General features: G+C 36.1%; 1 protein-coding gene and 1 long non-coding RNA gene across 2 annotated transcripts; one reads left to right on the top strand and one right to left on the bottom strand.

Annotated features, from left to right (window-relative positions):
* The first annotated feature begins 7510 nt into the window (after positions 1-7510).
* Positions 7511-15305, top strand: LOC124267574. The gene is made up of 2 exons (XR_006896064.1): positions 7511-7546; positions 14459-15305. It is a non-coding gene; the product is annotated as an uncharacterized LOC124267574 (long non-coding RNA).
* A 6291-nt stretch (positions 15306-21596) lies between these two features.
* LOC124267547 lies at positions 21597-24296 on the bottom strand. Its single transcript, XM_046702474.1, has 2 exons — positions 23874-24296; positions 21597-23453 (listed from the first exon to the last, which is right to left on the bottom strand). Exons 1-2 carry the CDS (start codon positions 24235-24237, stop codon positions 23197-23199), a joined length of 621 nt encoding a protein of 206 aa, XP_046558430.1. The 5' UTR covers positions 24238-24296; the 3' UTR covers positions 21597-23196.
* Between the last annotated feature and the right edge of the window lie 8 nt (positions 24297-24304).

Below are 24304 nucleotides of genomic sequence, written 5' to 3'. Positions count from 1 at the left end.
ACACCAGATACTGACATTTTACTCTGACCAAGTGGCTTTTAATGGCCTTCTGTGGTTTTACCAAACGCTTTCTGGATAATCATGTTTACTGTAATTGAGCAATGATGTCATGTTTGAATCAGTTACATGCACTCAGTAAGTAGCCTCCAAAACAGCATGTCAAGTTTCTTTTTTTGAAGAGTATATATTATCTCACTCTAAGTTCAGACAAATTTGAATTCTGCAACTAACTTCTTCAGTTTTGTATTGACAATAATGCCTATGGCTTATTTCATACGAAACATTTGAAATTATGTTCATCGTATATTGCCGTATGCACAAACACAATTATCACACATGCTATCTCCGGATTTACAGACATGACCGAGCATAAATTCAAAAGTCGATACCTCAACACTTGATAAAATAGTATTTCCAAAACAGTCCTTTAAGTTGTAATAAGTGCTGAAATTTCCGAATCTTGGGTTGGAAATATGGATATTTCCTTAAGTAGGGGAACATCTGTACATTATAGAGTTAAGTCTGATTACAAATGTAGTTCGCGCATTTTATGTAAATATGCCGTGGATGTGGAGGTTCTGGAGACGCATGAATGCAGTAACATCTTGTAAAGATATCTACCCTCCTTTCCCGGTTTCCACTGAGTATACCCCTTGGATATGTCGCGGGTCCTGGCCTTGAGATGTCCCAAGGATGATAATTGATGAGACAGGTAACGTCGCTTACGATATTACGAAGATTACAACATGAAAAAGATGTTGTGTACGTCCGACATGGTCGGATGGTGACATGAAAGTGTCACACGTCACAGGCATGAAACACACGTGATTTGGTACAGATAGACAGTGGAGAAGCAGCCTTCTGCTCAAATAAAAGGGAAATAGAAGTCTGTTGGCGACATATATTTTGAGAACGTAATGCCAGACATGATATCACACAAGCTCATCGGAATACAATGTACATACGAAATATCTTAGGGACCGTTCATTATTTATGGCTGGGGAGGTGACGATGATTTTAAGTTGTGTGTGTGTTTCTCTCTCTCTCTCTCTCTCTCTCTCTCTCTTCTCTCAGCAATATTGTAACCATATGTGGCGGTCTAATTTTCTTGAGCATCGATGTGCGCAACTGGGACACGATGACATGTGTCAACCAAGTCATCGAATCGGACCACCCGATCCCGTTAGTCGCCTCTTACGACAAGCATGGGTTACTGAAGATCAATTCTAACCCGGATCTTCACTGGTCAAGTACCTAGTAGATATCTTCCAGGGAGGTGAGGTGAGGTGAAATTGGGTTTTACGTCGTGCATGAGAATATTTCGCTCATATGACGACGTGCATGTGTATGTGCGGCTGCTTGTACTAGCCCAGACTGAAGCTGGTTTTATAGTGCTAGCCCACTGAGATACCATGCCGCAGTGAAGCATGAATACCCAAATCAGACACATTATACTGACTCCGAGCCGACCAGTCTTTGTTGTACTCATTAATACCGAGCGCCAGGCAGGGACCAACAAGTACCATATTTTAACGTCTTTTGGTATGACGCGGTCGGGGATCGGACCCGCGACCTTCCGCTCCCCGGACGGACGCTCTAACCACTACACCACGGAGGCGGTCCTTCCAGGGAGGGGAAGTGTGAACAGCACTAAACCTTTAAAACAGCCTGAATTCATTGTATTCTTCATGGCGACCTATTCAATTACAGCATGTTGTTAATGACTGTGAATTTCCAATTTAAACAAGAGGTTGGACTAAGCAAAACCTTATTTGTCCGACTTATGCTTAAACACACCAGATAAAACAAAATCAAAGGCGCCGATAGTATTTTATCAGGCAATAAAGTACACTTTTTGCATGACGCCACACTTAATTTACGCCAGTACGCCTCGCCTGCCCCCTTGTTATCAAACGTTTACTTGGTAAGCGACGTCACGATGCACGTCAGTTGTCATCGCCTCGTAGTCTCCAAAGGTAAACTATTCCGCAGCACCCCGTTTCTTGGTTTGCAATTGCTTTACCCACGTAACTTCACTGGTGGAAACAATACGTTTATGCTTTTCGACGGATAAAATGTCTCAGCTCGACTAACAATTCAACAGCGCCACGGCAACGTTCACAATGTTTACAGTCAAACATTGCATCCGTGGAATGTCGCGTGACTAGTCAGCTTCATCTGGATTTAGGGTTCAAGACTTACGTTGGTAGTAGAAAGGGGACTTACATATTGCCCCATATGGTTTAAGTTAATGACAGATGCAATTAAAATAAGTTTGAGAAGATATTTAACCGTCATCAAACTGTTATCATTTGTTTTTCTGGAACCGTATTTCTTAAATCAGGTCATACATGATTTCAAGGGTACCCGGGTATCTAAACTTGTTTCGTCAATGTACAATATTTACCATTATTTCACGTTATAAATATCTGAAAACGATAGCCATATTTACACACCTCTGTCTTAATAGTTCATAGTTTCTCAAATGCTCTTTTTTCATGATCCGAATAATAAATGCAAATTTGTCAGCCTAACGATACCTACATTTCAACCGTTGGTCATATGGTAGGGTTATTTCCTAGCATGGTTAACTTGGGGAAATACTGTTCCTTCGTGTAGTGCGAACACTCAAGAAACGTCCTAACTACATTTGTATTAAGTACACGAAATCAAACAAAAACATAATGTACAGTTTAATGTAAGACTATTGTACAAATACAATATTGATATCCTTATTTGGCGATCTCTGACGGCAAGCTGTATATCTCCGTCAACATAAGAGGCAGGTGGCCTCTTTACTGGGAAAACTCTACCACTATGACTGTTCCAAAGTACAAGGACGTGAACACTACTGTCAAGGGCAACAGCAGACCAATCGTAGCGGAGGCGATCTGTGTTCGCTGTAACTAAAATAAAAAAGAATAAAAACATAGAATCACGACCGCACCTGTTGAAAGTGTGGACTGGTGGTGACGCTATTCCCGCCTCTATCATCGGATTGGTAACAAACGTCTGTTGCTTAACAACCAGTGCAAGTTACTGTATAAAAGGGAAGTGAGCGTTCCATCCTCACATCTGACTGCTGCCAGTGCTGGGTAAGCTTGTATATTATCAACATTCCTTGTTGGTAAAACATAATGTATTTTCAAACATTGTTCAGCTGCTCTTTCGAATCCAAATGTACATGTACATACTGTACAACATGATGGTAATATTTACCAATTTCAGAACTTTGCTATCCAGTGCCCTGTCTACATCATATGTTTGACAAGGGCGGTTGGGTACCGTTCGATTAAAGAGTTCACCCGAAAACCCAGGTTCAAATTTCGAGGGTTGCGTTTTCACAAAAGCTACATGCACCCCGCGTGGTTCATCACAGTTGAAATGGGCGGGAGTGTCAGGTTAGACCTGGGCATTATGGTACTTTCTACTACAGATTTTCAATATATTTCATGTATCCAAATGTGAAGTTTCTGCTTTTGTTCAGTAAATCGATGTTCTTCTTTCACGACATTCAGACAGACACCTCTACGCATTCAACCAGTCTACATTTTCAAGATGAAGGCCTCATCCCTTTGCATCCTTGTGTGCTGCCTCCTTTTCGCTGAGATGGGTAAGGCATCTTTAATGGCCCTAATGCCATACACCTCCTTCAGAGTGCGAGTGAGTTTAGTTTTACGCCGCTTTTAGCAATATTCCAGCAATATCACAGCAAGAGACACCAGAAATGGGCTTCACACATTGTGCCCATGTGGGGAATCGAACCCGGGTCGCTTGACGAGCGAACGCCTTAACCACTAGGCTACCCCTATTCAGAGAATATTAACGAACATTGACATGCGCTGATGATGTTTTACACGGCAATTTTCTGTCAAGGTCATAGTTTTGGCCACCGGGAATGAGTATTACCGAATCAGTGTGTGGAATCTTGTTATCAATGTCAACACCCACGACTGTAACCACTATTCTACAGTATCCCTACAACTATTGTTCGTTACAGTACCTTCACACCTTTCATGTAGTCGGAGATCTATTTTTCTGTTGTTGGTGTAAAGTATGATATAGTCACACAATAAAGTCATGTTTAATTGTTCTATATTAACACCACTTTGGTTTTCAGTTGTCCAAGCTGTAAGTATTCATGTCGTAGAATAGAGGCTTCAAAGATGTGATAGAGTCACTGTTTTCTCCGTTCATACTTTACGTACCCGATCTCAGTGAAACGTTGGGAATGTGAAACCCCTAGATTCCCTTCTGAAATTCAGTCGTATTAGGCACCACAATACGATATGCAGAGTTGTGTCATTAGTTGGTGTCATCACTCCCCATGTCGGGAACGCGATCCCTGTCGGATACGAAACATGCTGTGATTTATAATTATAATGAAATGTTTATAGGGTATGTTTCTTCTGCTAATCTGCTCAACAATACAGGGAATCACACCCCACAGCGAGTCCTGTTTAAGTTCTCGGCGTGAGCTGTTACAACATTACATCATGACATTGAACGAAAATTCTTATATTGAGGATGACAAACTCTAAAGCTGATTTTTCTAGTTAGATCTCAGTATACAAATAGTATATATCTAATTTTCATCATATACCAAATGTTAAAGAGAATTACATAGCAATACTGGTGCCAACGTATGACTGAAGGACTATAATATTATGACTTTTTAAATTACAAAATGGACAAATTGACAAACTTTCTGGATAACAACTTCTTTCTTACGAGAGTGCAATGCCACGCAAAGAATTTACTTTGTAAATAGATAAACTGTTGTTGGACACGTTTCTTCGTCATTCCAGATTGGGTGGCCATAAGACCATAAGTGTAAAGATACTAAGATTAGAATGCCACACTAGCTGTCATTGGAAATACTGGTCAGAAAATTAATGTAACATGTTTCAGACATCTGCAAAAGTTAGTACTGAAGATCTGCCTGTCTGCCTGTCTGTCTGTCATGCAGCATATGTACAGATTTGTGTTGAGATGACCTTGGCACTGCTTCAGTTCAGCACGTGTTAGCCATGCCATTTTATGCTTTCTGCTTGTTAATATATGCACCAGTGTACCTCATGTCTTAATATGCATTTAATGACTATAGATGCATTTGTTTTGGAGATGCTTTATTTAACACCGAAAACGATATCTTGTTTAGATTCTTCTGAGTGCAGTCATGAATCTCCGAAATGTCATATTTCCATTTCATAATAAATGTAATAAATTACTTATTTTATGATAATTATATAGATCTGCACATAAACTATAGCTTCACAGGAAACGTATGGAAAGTGAAACCTCACCCACATATGAGTCTCCTTGACCATGCGCCAAGCCTGTCCATAAGCGGACTGAACAAAGTGTAAAATCAAAATTCCCCACACGTATCATCGGAAATGTGTGACAGAACATGAACGTATGTTTCAGACGACTGCAACGACAACGAACACTACAACTCCAGCAGTGAGTAGCTGTTTTAGTTAACTTTCAAAAAGAAGCTTTCCATTCAGCTATGTATGTATGTGTGTATGTATGTATGTATGTGTGTATGTATGTATGTATGTATGTATGTATGTATGTATGTATGTATGTATGTATGTATGTATGTATGTATGTATGTATGTATGTATGTGTGTATGTGTGCATGTGTGCGTGCGCGTGTGTGCATGCGCGTGTGTGTACGTGCGTACGTAGGTATGTATGTACTTTATGCATGCATGCATGCCTGCCAGTCTAAACTTTTTGTTTGTGCATATGTATGTGTGTATACTTATGTGTGCATATGTATGTGTGTATATTTATGTGTGCATATGTATGTGTGTATGTTTATGTGTGTATATGTATGTGTGTATATTTTTGTACGCTTGCATGTATGCATGTTAATTTTGCCATATATTTTGTCGTATGTTTTATAACATATGAAAACCCTTATGTTTGTATTCTCAAAGTCAAAAAGCTAAAGGGACTCCTAAGGAACATACCAGACGATTCTCAGCGCTTCCAATACACTTGTATCTACAAACTATCCTTATTGATAGACTGTTTACATAAACTGTACATAGTTTAACAAACAAATGTTAAAGCATTTCAAACTTGGTTACCAATACCAACAAGTATTTGGGATTGGATTTCAAATGTTTCAGTACATTTCTGTTAATTACAAACATATAATGCAAAAATAATGTAACTTAGTGAATGCGTTGACCGGAAGTTCTTTTAGAGCCGTGATAACATTTAGCAGGTGTCCTGTATGTCATATGAAAGCATAAGAAACATGTAATATATCATTTTATTCCCACATAATGATCAACACTACGATTTACATCTTTCAATGTATAATGGTGGAACTAATATCTGCTTATTAAAAATAATTTAAATCATACACATGCGCCGGCATACATAAGAGGTGGTACCATAACATTTATAGAGAAAACATTTTGTTTCAAAATATTCCTTTTCTAACTGAACTTTTGATTACTGAAGCTGTGAAGTTGGCTGCAAGATGAGTTGAACTTGATATGGTCAAAAGGTCACTATCATACTTATACGTGTGTTGTTTCAGGCTGGTGTCCTGCCCGCTGTCACTCCAAAGGTAAGAAAATCAAATCGAGCTTATATCAGGTACATTTCATACCATTACCAGTTTACACAAACTAAAGAGTTATAATAAAATAAAATCGTCACTGTTCTTCTTATACTATTATGGCTAAATATCAGTACAGTCGCCAGTAACTGAAGGGATGGTATAAATCCAGCTAGGGTCCATGCAGGTAGCCAAAGTACCGTAAGTCCCCATTGTCCCTAGAGTGGTGATCTACCTTCAGTTGTTGGCGATCCTCAGACTTATTTTATACTGTATTGTCCTAATTTGAATTTCTTTTTTAGAGATATACACTAGTTTTATTTCCTATTGCTGTGATATGCTAGTTGGTTTTACTGTCCTTCGTCGACAGGTTTTTAAACTTTGCGCATTTGTCATGAATTTCTAACTGTCTTAAATCACGATATGGCTGAAATATTGCCGCTGTGACTATAAACTCTAACTCACTCACTCACTCTTCTTATGCTATATGGAGGTGCGTTGTTTCAGGCTGGTGTCCTGCCCGCTGTCACTCCAAAGGTAAGAAAATCCATCAGTACAGTCGCCAGTGGCTGAAGGGATGGTATGAATCCAGCTTGGGTCCATGCAGGTAGCCAAAGTACCGTAAGTCCCCATTGTCCCTAGAGTGGTGATCTACCTTCAGTTGTTGGCGATCCTCAGACTTATTTTATATTGTATTGTCCTAATTTGAATTTCTTTTTTAGAGATATACGCTAGTTTTATTTCCTATTGCTGTGATATGCTAGTTGGTTTTACTGTCCTTCGTCGACAGGTTTTTAAACTTTGCGCATTTGTCATGAATTTCTAACTGTCTTAAATCACGATATGGCCGAAATATTGCCGCTGTGACTATAAACTCTAACTCACTCACTCACTCTTCTTATGCTATATGGAGGTGCGTTGTTTCAGGCTGGTGTCTCGCCCGCTGGTACTACTTCAAAGGTAAGAAAATCAAATAGCATATATAAGGTACTTTTTACACCTTGACCAATTCAGACACAATAAAATGCTATGTTAAAACAGAACCGTTCAGGTCTCGAAGCTTCTTTCTTTGGCTCCATTGGTTTAGATTACAAAACCCACCAAATAAAGGTACTAGAAAAGTGAGTACAAGTGGCTTCTTAGCATATTTGAAACCCGCGAAGAACGGGTTAGAACTGGCCATCAGCACCCCATGCTTGTTGTAAGAGTAGTAAGTAATAGTCCGCTTATATGGCGCACATATCCTACTCACGTCGCTACGTACATTACTATCCCACGTCACTATCGTACTTTCCGATACATTTTCAACTCCCTGGGGGCCATATAGCCATGCTGCCTGTTAGGCGTAATGAACTAAACAGTCACATTGCCAGCACATCCTCACGGGTACACATTTTACAGCTGGGTGAACTGAGACAATGTCGATCTAAGTATCTTGTCCAAGGATACTACGCAAATTTGCCCACCTCGGGACCCGGGTGCCTCCACGGGACCGGGTGGTCAGGCTCGCTGACTTGGTTTACACAATGTCAACGTATCCAATACGCGTATATCGATGATCATTATGTTGATCACTGGATATGTCCAGCCCAGAGTTGATTATTTACAGACCGCTGCTTTATAGATGTAATATTGCTGAGCGCGGCATTAAATAACAAATGAACAAAATATAATTATATTAGAAAATCGCTTCAGGCAAATTTCGATCGCTACCTATAGCTCACATGATACCGTTACGTGATGTTGTCAGGTCTCATGTTACTAGTGTATCAAGTTATATAGGGGCGGATCTAGCTTTTTGAGAAAGGGGTTGGGGTGTATGTGTGTGTGAACACGTTTGAGAAAGAGGGGCTGTGCACACATTTCATTTTCGCGAGAGTCATTTAATAAACTTTCAGGATAAGGGGGGGGGTTGATCGCATCCCTGCAACACCCCCGCCCCCTGAATCCGCCTATGTTATAACAGAATACGTTTTTATATATTTTACACTACCATTGGCAGAACTTGTATGAATTGATCTGATAAATGTTGACCTCAGTAAAGTCAAAGTACTGATTCTGATTGATCCGAGGTTCAAAAAGTTAAAAACAAAATATAATTAGTGAAGTCACACTATCCCATTACTTTGATGGAGAAGTGCTCCGTAAACACCCCACCCCCACCCCCACCCCCGAGCCGTACACCCGACGCTGCAGCTGCCAGTCCTCGCGTTTGTGCAACGCGTATGATAACCACAGGGTATTGCAACACCCAAATCTAGCATGATATGAATGGTTTACGAGTCCCTGTGACGACAACGTGGATTACGCTCTCTTCGGCTCCGTGTAGGACAATCTTTATCGCAGTATGGCAATTTATCTCAAACAGAAAACAATCTACATTGTTTAATTCGATAACATTGACAGCGCTTGGCATTTCCTTATACTAATCTACCAAGTGCCAAGACTTTTTACCAATTTATCAAGACGTCATGTCTGTCCTGGATGTCGTTTGTTCTCAACGTTGCATGGATCGAATCATGCTCTCGTAGTAGGAACGTTGTATATGGCCTTCTTTTGTCCTAGCCGTGGTAATACCGTTGTATCCAAATGAGTTAGATCATGTTTTGGCTTGAGTGATAATACATGGGGAATTAAACGATCTTCAATGAGCCCTTATTTTTTTAAACTGCTAAGGATTTTAGACTCCACCCAAGGCGTCTTCACCCATTACTTCCGCTGCTCAAGATGTCCTGCCTTCATCGCACGTTTAAGAGCAGACAGCTCCAAAACAGGCAGGCCGTGTGAAATACGCGCCATGTCCTATGCTTGTACTTCGTCGACGGCTTTGAGACACCGTATCAATAGCTTCAAATAATAAATAATGCATTTCCCTCAATAATACTATCAGCCCTCAGGGAAGCTACCATATATACATGTACACCTGAAGAGCCGTATTTTTATTACAATATCAAATTAAAATGCTCGAATGAGTTAATGAAAGTGAGCAGCAACGTTTGCATTAAATCGACGCCGCATCCTCTACCGGCCGAACATTATTTCAAGCGATCCCATAGAGCTATGTGCCTTGGAGCGCTCTTTACGAATATCCTAAGCACAACTTGTGATTGACATATCTGAATTTTGCTCAATTCTACAATCTGATTCTGAAAATATTATGCGGCTCAAGTTCGAGACATTATGTGAAACTGTATTACTTGCTTTGATATATTATTCTCCACCCAACTCCAGTATATATTCTCCAGAAATTATCTAGGACATTCTTGAAAATGATGTGAATAATCATAAAACTGATTTTCCAAGTTCTCATGTTTTCATCATGGGTGACTTCAATGCCCGGACAGGTCGTGTACAGGATTATATAGAAAAGGATGACACTATCCCCTTACCTATAGATGACGATGTACACTATGTAGAGGCCTGTGAAGATCCAGGGTAGAATAGGTCTTCAGCAACCCATGCTTGCCACAAAAGGCGACTATGCTTGTTGTAAGAGGCGACTAACGGGATCGGGTGGTCAGGCTCACTGACTTGGGTGACACATGTCATCGGTTCCCAACTGCGCAGATCGATGCTCATGTTGTTGATCACTGGATTGTCTGGTCCAGACTCGATTATTTACAGACCGCCGCCATATAACTAGGATATTGCTGAGTGCGGCGTAAAACTGAACTCACTCACTCACTTTGTAGAGGATAGTAATTTCATCCAATGATACTAACAAGACAACGTTATAAACAATAAAGGACAATACTTAGACTAAGTTGTTTTCTGTAAAATTACTGGTCTCAGAATCTGCAATGTCGTGTTGGTAACGATGCCGGAGTAGGCAAGTACACTTGTTTTGCTAACCACGGCCAGAGTGTCATTGACTACGTTCTGACATATGAAACGTCCTTCCCGCTTATCTCATCCTTCCAAGTAGGAGATCATGCTGAATCTACCTTCTGCCAGTTACATTCTCTGTCAATATCAACATTTCGCCCAGTGTAACTTCTACTGACCCTCTACGTCGTCATACGTCGTGAGACAGCACGTGCAAACGCGCGACGATGGCTTCGTGCTTTTCATGTTTCCGGTAACCAAGTAGACCAACTGAAATATACATCGGCGTGGAAGGAGTATAAAGACTTGTGCTCACACAAAGCCCGTTGCTATCAGAACAATTTTGTAGATACTCTGATAACTGGTCTGAACACTAATGATAGTAGAAGCTTTTGGCGTATTTTGCATAATAAAATGTATGTGCTTTCAAAAGACACTAAACCTGACGATTGGATAAGCTATTTTGAAACTTTGTTTCCGGGAGATAGAAAATGTAAAGACTTTATTAAATACTATAAATATGTTAATGATTTTGTGAACTCTATATCAGCTGAAGGGATTGATGGAACTATTGATATGGAAAGTGAGTTAGATCAAGCTGTCAGTATAAGTAAGTTGTTATCAGCACCAGGCAGTATGAAGCCAGGTAAAGCACTAGGGATCGGTATTGCAGAGAATTTTCCTATTGCGATATATTGCGATGCGAAAGCATATACTGCGATATGTATTGCAATATACTGCAAGAAGTTTTTTTTAACAAAAACTACTTATAATCGAGTTAATGCTTGATTTATAAAGCAAAAACACAACAAAATCACTATGCTTGACTAGGCTTTGATAAAAACCATTAACGATGAAAAATTAAAAATGTAAATAATGTTTGGCACAAATGATACAAAGAAAGGAAGGATTTAAAAAACAGAATTATCCGAAGATTTCCGAGTGTTACAAAGTTTTCCGAATGCATGTCAAAATACCGGTTTTCGATCAGCATATCGCAATACGTATCGTGTTCATGTCTGAACCGGTAAATACCGGTAAACCGGTTATATTGCTCAGCCCTATAAAGCACCAGGCCTCTCCGGGATTTCAGTTGATTTCTTTCAGAATGCGCCACCGGTTTGTCTCATGTTGTTGGATTTATTTAATCTTGTATTAACTACTGGTATTTCTCCCGACCAATGGTCTCTTGGTATTATTCTTCCAATCTTTAAGAAAGGTAGCTCACGTGACCCTAAAAACTATAGGCCTATAACACTTTTGGATGTAGCAGGTAAACTTTGCGAAAATTATCTGCAACAGGTTAAATAACTGGGCGACTCTAGAAAGTTTTATACTTGGTGAACAATCTGGCTTTAGGAAGGGCTTTCAGACTACGGGTAACAGTGTTGTTGTTGACACATTGATCAATAAATATCTTTCCTATAAGAGAGGTCGGCAATACTGTGCTTTTATCGATTAAAAGGGAGCTTTTGACTCTGTGTATAGAAATGGTTTATTTTTTAAACTATGGAAAGGTGGTGTCAAAGGACGAATATTTCGAGTTCTTAAGAACATGTATAGATCTGTCAAATCTTGTGTCTCGTTAGATTGACGTCTTTCAGATTTCTTCGAGTGTGTCTCAGGCGTTAGACAGGGATGTCAGTGGTCACCGTCTCTCTTTTCAATCTTCATTAATGACATTGTCGAGGAGCTGGAGTCTGAAGCCCATGGTGTTACATTACATGCTTTAGAATTGTTTATCTTGCTGATGATATCATCTTAAAAGACGTGTCTGTTGTTGGTCTACAAAAGCAGCTTGACAAATTGTCTGGATATTGTGATAAATGGAAGCGTACTATTAATATGGATAAAAGTAAAGTTGTAGTGTTTAGAAATGGCGGGAAGCTTAGACATCAGGAAAAGTTGAAAATTGGTAATGATGATGTGGCAACAGTATCTAATTATAAATATCTTGGTGTCCAGTTATCTTCCTCTGGTTCTTGGTATTTAACCCAAAAGACATTAGCCCAACAAGCTTGGAAGGTTATTCAAATACTCCAGTCTAGGTTGAGTAAATTTATATCTCTGCCTCAAGTTGTTTCTTTTAAAGTTTTTGATTACCAATTTTGACTTATGGATCAGAAGTTTGGGGATTCCATTCATCGCCGCATGTCGAAAATATACACACTAAATTCTGTAAGTGAACTTGTGGATTGAGTAGAAATTGACAGAATTTTATGTGTAAATTTTGTAAAATCTATCTAGCTAGAAATTCTGTAAAAGTGTCCCATTATTTAAAAAGTGTAAAGTGTTGGCTTAGATTATTAACTCAAGAATTCAACTTGATATTAAAGAAAGCTTATACTTTTAAATATAAAAGGGCAGAGAACGGTAGTGCTTGCTTGGCACTCAAGGTTAAATCATTGTTATTTTCTTGCGGATTCGCAGAAGTTTGGATTCAACAGAATGTTGGATGGGCTGATTTATTCTTACACCAGTTTAGGCAAAGATGTGTAGACATTGAGAAAATCATGAAAATACTCAATTTTGCTCTAAACTTGAACTGTTCTTTGCTGTAAAAGATCATTCTCAATATCATATCTGGGTTCTATTTATCGATGTAAAATTATTTCGAATTAATATTTTAAATTACTAGCATATTGGATCTAATCACCGTCTTCTAATAGAAACGGGCAGATATTATAGAATTCCACGAAATGAACGTGTTCGCCCATTTTGTATTATACCTGTTGTCGAGGATGAATTTCACTTTTGCTTCGCGTGTCCATTTTACCTTGATCTGCGATCCACTCTCATACCTCAATATTTTCACTTGTTTCCAACTCGCGAGAAAATGGCCTTGTTAGTTTGCTCCACTCATCATAACATATGCAATAATCTGGCAAAATATATATTTCTTGCCGCTAAGAAAGGGATATCTGTGAAATGATCTCTTAGTTACATTAACGTCCTTAATGTACGTGTATTTTTATACAGCGCTCATGTCACAATTGTACTTCATCATGCTCTGTACTTGTATAAGGTGGCCCCTTTACTGGAATAAAAGCAACTACTACTTGTGATTGAAACCAGTTCGGCAAACACCGACAACACCGCGTGCGACAGTTTTCGATGTATGGAGCAATTGTTTACATTCCATATCTGGCAAGCGTTCTCTGTTTGGAAGCTGTGCGCCTCGAAGTTTCACTTATCGATTTCAGCCAAGTCGTAAGGGAAAGTAAGTCAATAGGAAGCTAAAGTAAGTGCATGTGCGCAATAATTATAATATAGGCCAAAATATTGTCGAAAATGTGACATTCTGCCTTTATGACGCTATAGTGACTGTTTTCCCTTGCTTATATTGAGACGATAGGAAAAAAGCATAGCGACAGGATTTCGGTGGAATAACGACAATCATGGATTAGCGAAGATAATTTCTAACCAACTGTCATGAATTGTCATGATGTCAATCACTGGGTTGTCTGGTCCAGACGCGATTATTCACAGACTGACGTCACGTAGCTGGGTTATACTTGGTTGCCTCTAACCCGGATCTTCAAGGGTGATAACGTTTTATAACCTGGTGATAGGTGGCAATAACGCAGTGACCTGCATGACCACTTGACCATTATTGTATTAAGAATCACATGAACAGTACAAACTGGACAAATCATCCTAAAATATTTCCTAATCGAATGATTTCTGAAAATATATCAATCAGTCTGAAATATTGATTATAATAACCCTCTTCTACACGGGGGAAATATTTCTAAAATATGTAATGACCATACATTATTGTCACTGCCTCAGTAAACTTCATCACAGCCGGAGATGACGGGTAAAGTGGCATATCATATTTGGCGAAATACTCACATCTTACATAATCTTCATAAATATAAAGGCATCCTACATTAATATGAATATACATATAACTATCTATATCGATTCAACAATATATCAAAATATACAAGTGAATATTTCGAAACAAGGTGGTCATAATGGTATACTAATATTTTGTTTGACCAGGTCAAAGCAGTTTGATGGATAAGTGTCATTTTGTTTCAGAACATGGCAGCGTCCGTGAAGGTATCGGCATCATTGCTGACAACTGCTCTCTTCGTCGTCCTTCAACTTATCCGCCAGCCTTGACCTTCCCAGGCAGCCTTGACCTTTCCAGAATATCAATACGCCCGCACAGAATGATGGTTTCAACGTAGAAATCTGAGAAATATGTGTGTTTATTCTTGATTTACAAAGAATGTATTAAATGTGATTTTAAACTGATTCACATAATGAGGGACATTATGGATGTCAACTTCTCCATTATGAATACATTTAGTTTATTTAATTTTGCTGTAAATGTTGTTCAATATGTTGTGTCTAAGCATGAATAAATCGGAAAGTAACATTTGAACATAACGTGCTGGATAAAAGAAAACATTAATTAGAAAATTTGATTTGTCCACGATGTTCCAAACGTTATTGTTACCATTAAAAGGCTTATAGTGAATGCAAAACTTTACGAATGTCTATGTCCTTAACAAAAACTATGTGACCCGTGTCAGAGACATAAGTTTCTTTTTTAGAGTCTATGTGACAACTTGAGACGTGATCAAAAGGTTGTTTCAGAAAGTTTACTATTTTCAAGGCCACAGAAAAGCTTTCAAACAATGTTAATGTTAGATATGTGGAAGATATTTCCAAATTCGGGGCAGTATTGCCAATAAAGGATGTCAGATGTAATTCCCAATTGTTTTTTATAAGGTTTATATTTGACTTGCCTGTTCATGTGTTTGTGGGTTGACACGTGTGGTACGTGTTTTCGCGAATCCGTGGTACCATCACTAATGTAATTAATCCAATCTCATCAGTAGCAATGACGTTTGCAATAAAAAGTTGTGATAAAAAATTCCTTGCTTGTGTTATACAGTTTTTTTCGACAACATCTTATTGTAATTGCATCTTTTGCTAAAGCTAATGAACACAGACTGCACGTGCATTCCATATCAGCGACCGTTCATAACTTAGGGTTTGGAAGGGGGTATGTTCATTTGTAAGGAGAAGCATTTGCAATGTGAATGTTACATTCATCCACTATATGTCATGTGCAAAATCAATGACCACCCCCTAGTACGTTTGCAAAATTGATGACCCTCCCTATCTCTCCAAAACAAAATGGGTGATAAGGCACCCTATCCCCGACCCCCACCCACCCTCGACAGCAACCAAATTCATCCCATAGTGGAAATATGACATTGGGGACTTGGATTGGGTCACTGGATCAACTGTATCAGTGAGACTGTGCTTCATGGTTTATTCACGCTTTCATTGTGTTCTGAGAGTTCAAGTCATGTTCAAGTGAGGAATATTCACCAGGTGTGTGGACTTCCAGAGCGACGCTGTGGATCCTTGTCTGATAGTCGGATTGATTGATTATTTTGAACTATGACATCCGTGATTATCTGGGTAAGATTGTCGTAAGAGGCGACTGACGGGATCGGGTGGTAAAGCTTGGTGACTTAGTTGACACGTGTCATCGTATCCCAGTTGGGTAGATCGATGCTCATGCTGCTGATCACTGGATTGTCTGGTCCGGAATCAATTATTTACCTACCGACGTCATATAGCTGGAACATTGCTGAGTGAGGCTTTAAAGAACAAACAATCCAAAGCATAAACTACGACATATTTATTACAACTTCCTGGTTGTTAAAATCTAACCATGGACGAGATATTCAATATCACCATGCTTTTCAACTACCTTGTGAAAAACACATGACTGCTTTTCTAGCTGATTTATGAAATATTTCCGAAGAAAAGTTTGTTCCTTAATATGATTAAGTTTAGAATAGGTCACAACAAACGCATGCCTTGAGTACACAATGTCATTTAGAGTTGGCAAATAACACATGCTATAGTTGTGGTAACAATCCTGATATAACTCTTCCACTTAAAAATGTCCGGATTAGCGAACCATTGCTTAAGGGTGTAAATATATCTACGCGTGTGGACGTGACTGACAAAATCCGCTCTCGCAATATTTCACTATACTCAATATTTCCATGTGAAAATTAAACAAGATTACCGTTGATGCATCTGAGTATCTTCAAGCGAGATAGAAATGTGTTATAATTAAACTTAAAATGAATGAAAATGTGTTATAACTAAACTATTAATGATTGGAATGTTATAATGTGGAACAATTAAACTAATAATGAACGGAGACATGTTATATTTAAACTAATAACGAATGGAGACGTGTCATATGTAAACTAATAACGAGTAGAGATGTGGTATAATTAAACTAAAAATGAATGGAAATGTGGTATAATTAAACTAAAAATGAATGGAAATGTGGTATAATTAAACTAAAAATTAATGGAAATGTGGTATAATTAAACAAAAAATGAATGGAAATGTGTTATGAATTAACTAATATGAACGGAAACGAGTTATAGTTAAACTAATAATGAACGGAGATGTGGTATAATTTAACCTATAATGAATGGAGACGTGTTATATTGAAACTAAAAATGAATGTAGATGTGTTATAAGTAAACTAAAAAGGAATGTAGATGTGTTATAATTTAGATAATGATAAATGTAGGTGTGTTATAATTAAGATAATGATGAATGTAGGTGTGTTATAAGTAAACTAATAATGAATGTAGATGTGTTATAATTAAGATAATCATGAATGTAGATGTTTAATAAGTAAACTAATAATGAATGTAGATGTGTTATAAGTAAACTAATAATGAATGTAGGTGCGTTTCAAGTAAGCTGAAATGGATGTAGATGTGTTATAAGTAAACTAAAACTGAATGTAGATATGTTATAAGTAAACTAATAATGAATGTAGATGTGTTATAAGTAAACTAATAATGATTGTAGGTGTGTTATAAGTAAACTAATAATGAATGTAGATGCGTTATAAGTAACTAATAATGAATGTAGACGTGTTATAAGTAACTAATAATGAATGTAGATGCGTTATAAGTAGACTAATAATGAATGTAGATGTGTTATAAGTAAACTAATAATGAATGTAGATGTGTTATAAATACCTAATAATGAATGTAGATGTGTTATAAGTAACAAATAATGAATGTAGATGTGTTATAAGTAAACTAATAATGAATGTAGATGTGTTATAAATACTTAATAATGAATGTAGATGTGTTATAAGTAACTAATAATGAATGTACATGTGTTATAAGTAAATGTAGGTGCGTTATAAGTAACTAATAATGAATGTAGATGTGTTATAAATACCTAATAATGAATGTAGATGTGTTATAAGTAAACTAATAATTCATGTAGGTGCGCTATAAGTAAGCTGAAAATGAATGTAGATGTGTTATCAGTAAATTAAAACTGAATGTTGATGTGTTATAAATACCTAATAATGAATGTAGATGTGTTATAAGTAACTAATAATGAACGTAGATGTGTTATAAATACCTAATAATGAATGTAGATGTGTTATAAATACCTAATAATGAATGTAGATGTGTTATAAGCAAACTAATAATGATTGTAGATGTGTTATAAGTAACTAATAATGAATGTAGATGTGTTATAAATACCTAAAACTGAATGTAGATATGTTATAAGTACCTAATAATGAATGTAGATGTGTTATAAATACCTCATAATGAATGTACATGTGTTATAAGTAACTAATAATGAATGTAGATGTGTTATAAATACCTAATAATGAATGTAGATGTGTTATAAGCAAACTAATAATGATTGTAGATGTGTTATAAGTAACCTCATAATGAATGTAGATGTTATAAAGTAACTAATAATGAATGTAGATGTGTTATAAATACCTAAAACTGAATGTAGATATGTTATAAGTAACTAATAATGAATGTACATGTGTTATAAATACCTAATAATGAATGTAGATGTGTTATAAGTAACTAATAATGAATGTAGATGTGTTATAAATACCTAATAATGAATGTAGATGTGTTATAAGCAAACTAATAATGATTGTAGATGTGTTATAAGTAACCTCATAATGAATGTAGATGTGTTATAAATACCTAATAATGAATGTAGATGTGTTATAAGCAAACTAATAATGATTGTAGATGTGTTATAAGTAACCTCATAATGAATGTAGATGTGTTATAAGTAACTAATAATGAATGTAGATGTGTTATAAATACCTAAAACTGAATGTAGATGTGTTATAAGTAACTAATAATGAATGTAGATGTGTTATAAGTAACTAATAATGAATGTAGATGTGTTATAAGTAACTAATAATGAATGTAGATGTGTTATAAGTAGACTAATAATGATTGTAGATGTGTTATAAGTAAACTAATAATGAATGTAGATGTGTTATAAATACCTAATAATGAATGTAGATGTGTTATAAGTAACTAATAATGATTGTAGATGTGTTATAAGTAACCTCATAATGAATGTAGATGTGTTATAAGTAACTAATAATGAATGTAGATGTGTTATAAATACCTAAAACTGAATGTAGATATGTTATAAGTAAACTAATAATGAATGTAGATGTGTTATAAGTAACTTCATAATGAATGTAGATGTGTTATAAGTAAACTAATAATGATTGTAGGTGTGTTATAAATAAACTAATAATGAATGTAGATGCGTTATAAGTAAACTAATAATGATTGTATGTGTGTTATAAGTAAACTAATAATGAATGTAGATGTGTTATAAATACTTAATAATGAATGTACATGTGTTATAAGTAACTAATAATGAATGTACATGTGTTATAAGTAAATGTAGGTGCGTTATAAGTAACTAATAATGAATGTAGATGTGTTATAAATAATGTAGGATGTTAGTTATAAACTAATAATGAATGTAGATGTGTTATAAGTAAACTAATAATCCATGTAGGTGCGCTATAAGTAAGCTGAAAATGAATGTAGATGTGTTATCAGTAAATTAAAACTGAATGTTGATGTGTTATAAATACCTAATAATGAATGTAGATGTGTTATAAGTAACTAATAATGAACGTAGATGTGTTATAAATACCTAATAATGAATGTAGATGTGTTATAAATACCTAATAATGATGTATATGTGTTATAAGCAAACTAATAATGATTGTAGATGTGTTATAAGTAACTAATAATGAATGTAGATGTGTTATAAATACCTAAAACTGAATGTAGATATGTTATAAGTACCTAATAATGAATGTAGATGTGTTATAAATACCTCATAATGAATGTACATGTGTTATAAGTAACTAATAATGAATGTAGATGTGTTATAAATACCTAATAATGAATGTAGATGTGTTATAAGCAAACTAATAATGATTGTAGATGTGTTATAAATAACCTCATAATGAATGTAGATGTTATAAGTAACTAATAATGAATGTAGATGTGTTATAAATACCTAAAACTGAATGTAGATATGTTATAAGTAACTAATAATGAATGTACATGTGTTATAAATACCTAATAATGAATGTAGATGTGTTATAAGTAACTAATAATGAATGTAGATGTGTTATAAATACCTAATAATGAATGTAGATGTGTTATAAGCAAACTAATAATGATTGTAGATGTGTTATAAGTAACCTAGATGTTATAAGTAACATAATGAATGTAGATGTGTTATAAATACCTAATAATGAATGTAGATGTGTTATAAGCAAACTAATAATGATTGTAGATGTGTTATAAGTAACCTCATAATGAATGTAGATGTGTTATAAGTAACTAATAATGAATGTAGATGTGTTATAAATACCTAAAACTGAATGTAGATGTGTTATAAGTAACTAATAATGAATGTAGATGTGTTATAAGTAACTAATAATGAATGTAGATGTGTTATAAGTAACTAATAATGAATGTAGATGTGTTATAAGTAGACTAATAATGATTGTAGATGTGTTATAAGTAAACTAATAATGAATGTAGATGTGTTATAAATACCTAATAATGAATGTAGATGTGTTATAAGTAACTAATAATGATTGTAGATGTGTTATAAGTAACCTCATAATGAATGTAGATGTGTTATAAGTAACTAATAATGAATGTAGATGTGTTATAAATACCTAAAACTGAATGTAGATATGTTATAAGTAAACTAATAATGAATGTAGATGTGTTATAAGTAACTTCATAATGAATGTAGATGTGTTATAAGTAAACTAATAATGATTGTAGGTGTGTTATAAATAAACTAATAATGAATGTAGATGCGTTATAAGTAAACTAATAATGATTGTATGTGTGTTATAAGTAAACTAATAATGAACGTACATGTGTTATAAGTAAACTAATAATGAATGTAGATGTGTTATAAGTAAGTAATAATGAATGTAGATGTGTTAATAGTAAACTAATAATGGATGTAGATGTGTTATACATACCCAATAATGAATGTAGATGCGTTATAAGTAAACTAATAATGAATGTAGGTGCGTTACAAGTAAGCTGAAATGGATGTAGATGTGTTATAAGTAAACTAATAATGAATGTAGATGTGTTATAAGTAAACTAATAATGAATGTAGATGTGTTATAAGTAAACTAATAATGAATGTAGGTGTGTTATAAGTAAACTAATAATGAATGTAGATGTGTTATAAATACCTAATAATGAATGTAGATGTGTTATAAGTAAACTAATAATGAATGTAGATGTGTTATAAATACCTAATAATGAATGTAGATGTTATAAGTAAACTAATAACGAATGTAGATGTGTTATAAGTAAACTAATAATGAATGTAGATGTGTTATAAATACCTAATAATGAATGTAGATGTGTTATAAGTAACTAATAATGAATGTAGATGTGTTATAAGTAAATGTAGATGCGTTATAAGTAAACTAATAATGAATGTAGATGTGTTATAAATACCTAATAATGAATGTAGATTGTTATAAGTAACTAATAATGAATGTAGATGTGTTATAAGTAAACTAATAATGAATGTAGATGTGTTATAAGTAACTAATAATGAATGTAGATGTGTTATAAGTAAATGTAGATGCGTTATAATTAAACTAATAATGAATGTAGATGTGTTATAAATACCTAATAATGAATGTAGATGTGTTATAAGTAAACTAATAATTAATGTAGGTGCGTGTGTTATAAGTGTGTCAATGCGAGTCGACACATTTACCATTAGAATGAAAACCACGGGGACGTATTTGACGACAAAGGAAAGCTACTCTTGCAACCCCGACTTTGTTTGTTTGTTGTCTAACGCTACACTCACCAATACCCCTGCTACCTGGCAGCAGTCTTTAAATAATCGTGCCTGGACCAGACATTCTAGTGATCAACAGCATGAGCATCGATCTACGCAATTGGGAAACGATGACATGTGTCAGCCAAGACAGAGAGCATGGCCACTGTTCCAGTTAGTCGCCTCTTACGACAAGCATGGGTTAATGAAGATCAATTCCAACCAGGATCTTCACGGGTAGCGTTGCCTCAGACAGCTTTACCCCACTGTGTAATAGGAAAATGGAATGTTAGCGTCAGGGACATGTATAATTTCAGTGTAGTCTATTCTCTGAAAACAGTGACGGTGGTACAGGAGTATATGTATTCGAATACAATATGTATACAATAACGATGAAGATGACAACATATTCATGTGATAGAGACACTTTAATGTAATAAATGTATTTACATGTGCAATAGATCTGGACAAATGTTTCAAAGTGGCTGTCGGTTAAGGTGATAATGTTTTGCGGAACTTATGGAACATATAGTCATTTTGAATATAAAAATGTACTTACATGTGAAATAGATTTGGACAGATGTTTCAAAGTGGATGTAGTTTCAGGTGATATTCTTTTACGTTATTTATAGAATACACAGTAATCTTTTTATGTAATGTATTTTTCAATGTGTCACTCAGTTTGTAGTTCTGCCTCAAAGTGTCGTTTTGGTCTATGTAATATAACATTGAGCTAATGAGCTAAAAATATGGGACACAATGTTTTCTACATTACCTGGTGGTGATACAGACATGAGTTAGTCAATGTCGACCCCATTCGACGAACGTATTTAAAAAACACCGGGTACACAGAGTGCAAATGTATGTCATATATACACAGTCAGAGGCATGTCACGATTACAAATTTGACGATTACATAATATCTGAAATGTAAATGAATTTACATGTGAGTATATACATTATATGTGCTCTAATGAAAACGATATGTACAATTCGCAAGTTGTATGATATTACTTCTAATTAAGTAAGGTTGGAACAATTCAGCTGCCTAGCAACTGATTGTAAACGTGTTTCTACTGATACGACAAAAGGAAATTAGTTACAATAATACATAGAACGTGTCTTGTGGATAATAGTAGGCTGTGGACAATGTGTCAAACACTGAAAGCATGGAAAACATCATACAAACAGAGAGCAGCTGAGTGAAGTATTATGACAGGACAGTTAGACAAGTAAAACTGACGGTGCCACTTAGGTAGCTGGTCATGTCAAATTGTGTTCAATTTTAACGAAATTTTTAAGAATAACTAGAAATAATCGGAAAAATAATCGAAGTAACAAGAAAAATCCTTCTTTCTAAAAAATCAGCAAACGAATGTAATAACGAGAAATTTCGACTGAAAAATTTAAATTTATGCTACCAAAGTAGCACCATTAAACGTTCCTGTGAAGCAGGTGTTGCTATGGGTACCAACTGTGCACCCTCCCTTGTTGATCGCTCACTTGTCGATGTGGTCTTAAGTGGTTTCCATGAAGACATGGTGATACGTGGCCGTCGACATGGACGTGGTCTAACGTGGTTTGAATAGACCGCTGATCAGCCTTGCAATCACGTCAGCGTCAAGGATTAATATCAAGACGCCAGTAAACGCTAGTAGTGCTATTCCTATATTACCAATAGCTTGGGCAGAGGGTCGTTCGTCTCTAGCTGACGTCTTCTTCCTCTTGAAGCTGGACAGTGTCGTCTTCTTCACGATCAATTCCTTTATCAGTTTGGAATGGGAAGCGGTGCGGTTTTCCAGGGTTCCGCAAGGGCATACGCAGGTTGCTGAAGTTTAACATGCAGTGAGTGAGAAATTTAGGTCGATCGAATACTCGTGAGATCGAAGCCTCCCAGCTGTTTTCACAAGTAGAGTGTTTTATTATCGGATTTCTCAAAACGCGATAATTACGTTTGCTTTGGGTATTGCAGGCTAGCTACGAGCGTATTCTCGAAACGTTCGTAGCCCTACGAACTTCTTAAGCCCATTCTTAGCACATTGGCTACGATCAAAGTTAAGAATTCTAAGGGCTACGAACGTTTCGAGAATAAGGGCCCAGGATAAGTATTCTGGCACCAATAACACGAGAGCCTATAAAATATGAAACTGAAATCTTTACCTAAAGGGGGCAAATTTTCTTTTTTCAGAACTAAAGACTATGTATCTTCTTCTCATCTATCATTGTTTATGAAATTGTAAATACTCACTGCTGACCATCCTGCTCGTCGTTGCATGTACAGGATCTGCCAAAGTAGTAGAAGACACCTGCAGCATGTTAGTTGAATACGAAGAAGCTGATTGTGGAACTTCCGTTGAGTCAGTCGTTGTTCCATACACAGGTCCGGCCCAAGTAGTAGAAGACACCTGCAGCATGTTAGTTGAATACGAAGAAGCTGATTGTGGAACTTCCGTTGAATCAGTCGTTGTTCCATACACAGGTCCGGCCCAAGTAGTAGAAGACACCTGCAGCATGTTAGTTGAATACGAAGAAGCTGATTGTGGAACTTCCGTTGAGTCAGTCGTTGTTCCATACACAGGTCCGGCCCAAGTTGTAGAAGACACCTGCAGCATATTAGTTGAATACGAAGATGCTGCTTGTGGAACTTCCGTTGAGTCAGTCGTTGTTCCATACACAGTT

Source organism: Haliotis rubra, unplaced genomic scaffold (assembly GCF_003918875.1).
Source record: "Haliotis rubra isolate DU_JTF1 unplaced genomic scaffold, ASM391887v1 Scf132, whole genome shotgun sequence".
Lineage (NCBI taxonomy): Eukaryota > Metazoa > Mollusca > Gastropoda > Lepetellida > Haliotidae > Haliotis > Haliotis rubra.
This window is presented reverse-complemented; position numbering and strand designations above follow the sequence as displayed.

Coding starts and splice junctions, on each gene's coding strand:
- LOC124267547 (XM_046702474.1), bottom strand. CDS start 24,237: ATGCTGCAGGTGTCTTCTACAACTTGGGCCGGACCTGTGTATGGAACA. Junction 23,454..23,873: donor GACGAGCAGGATGGTCAGCA/GTGAGTATTTAC, acceptor GTTAAACTTCAG/CAACCTGCGTATGCCCTTGC.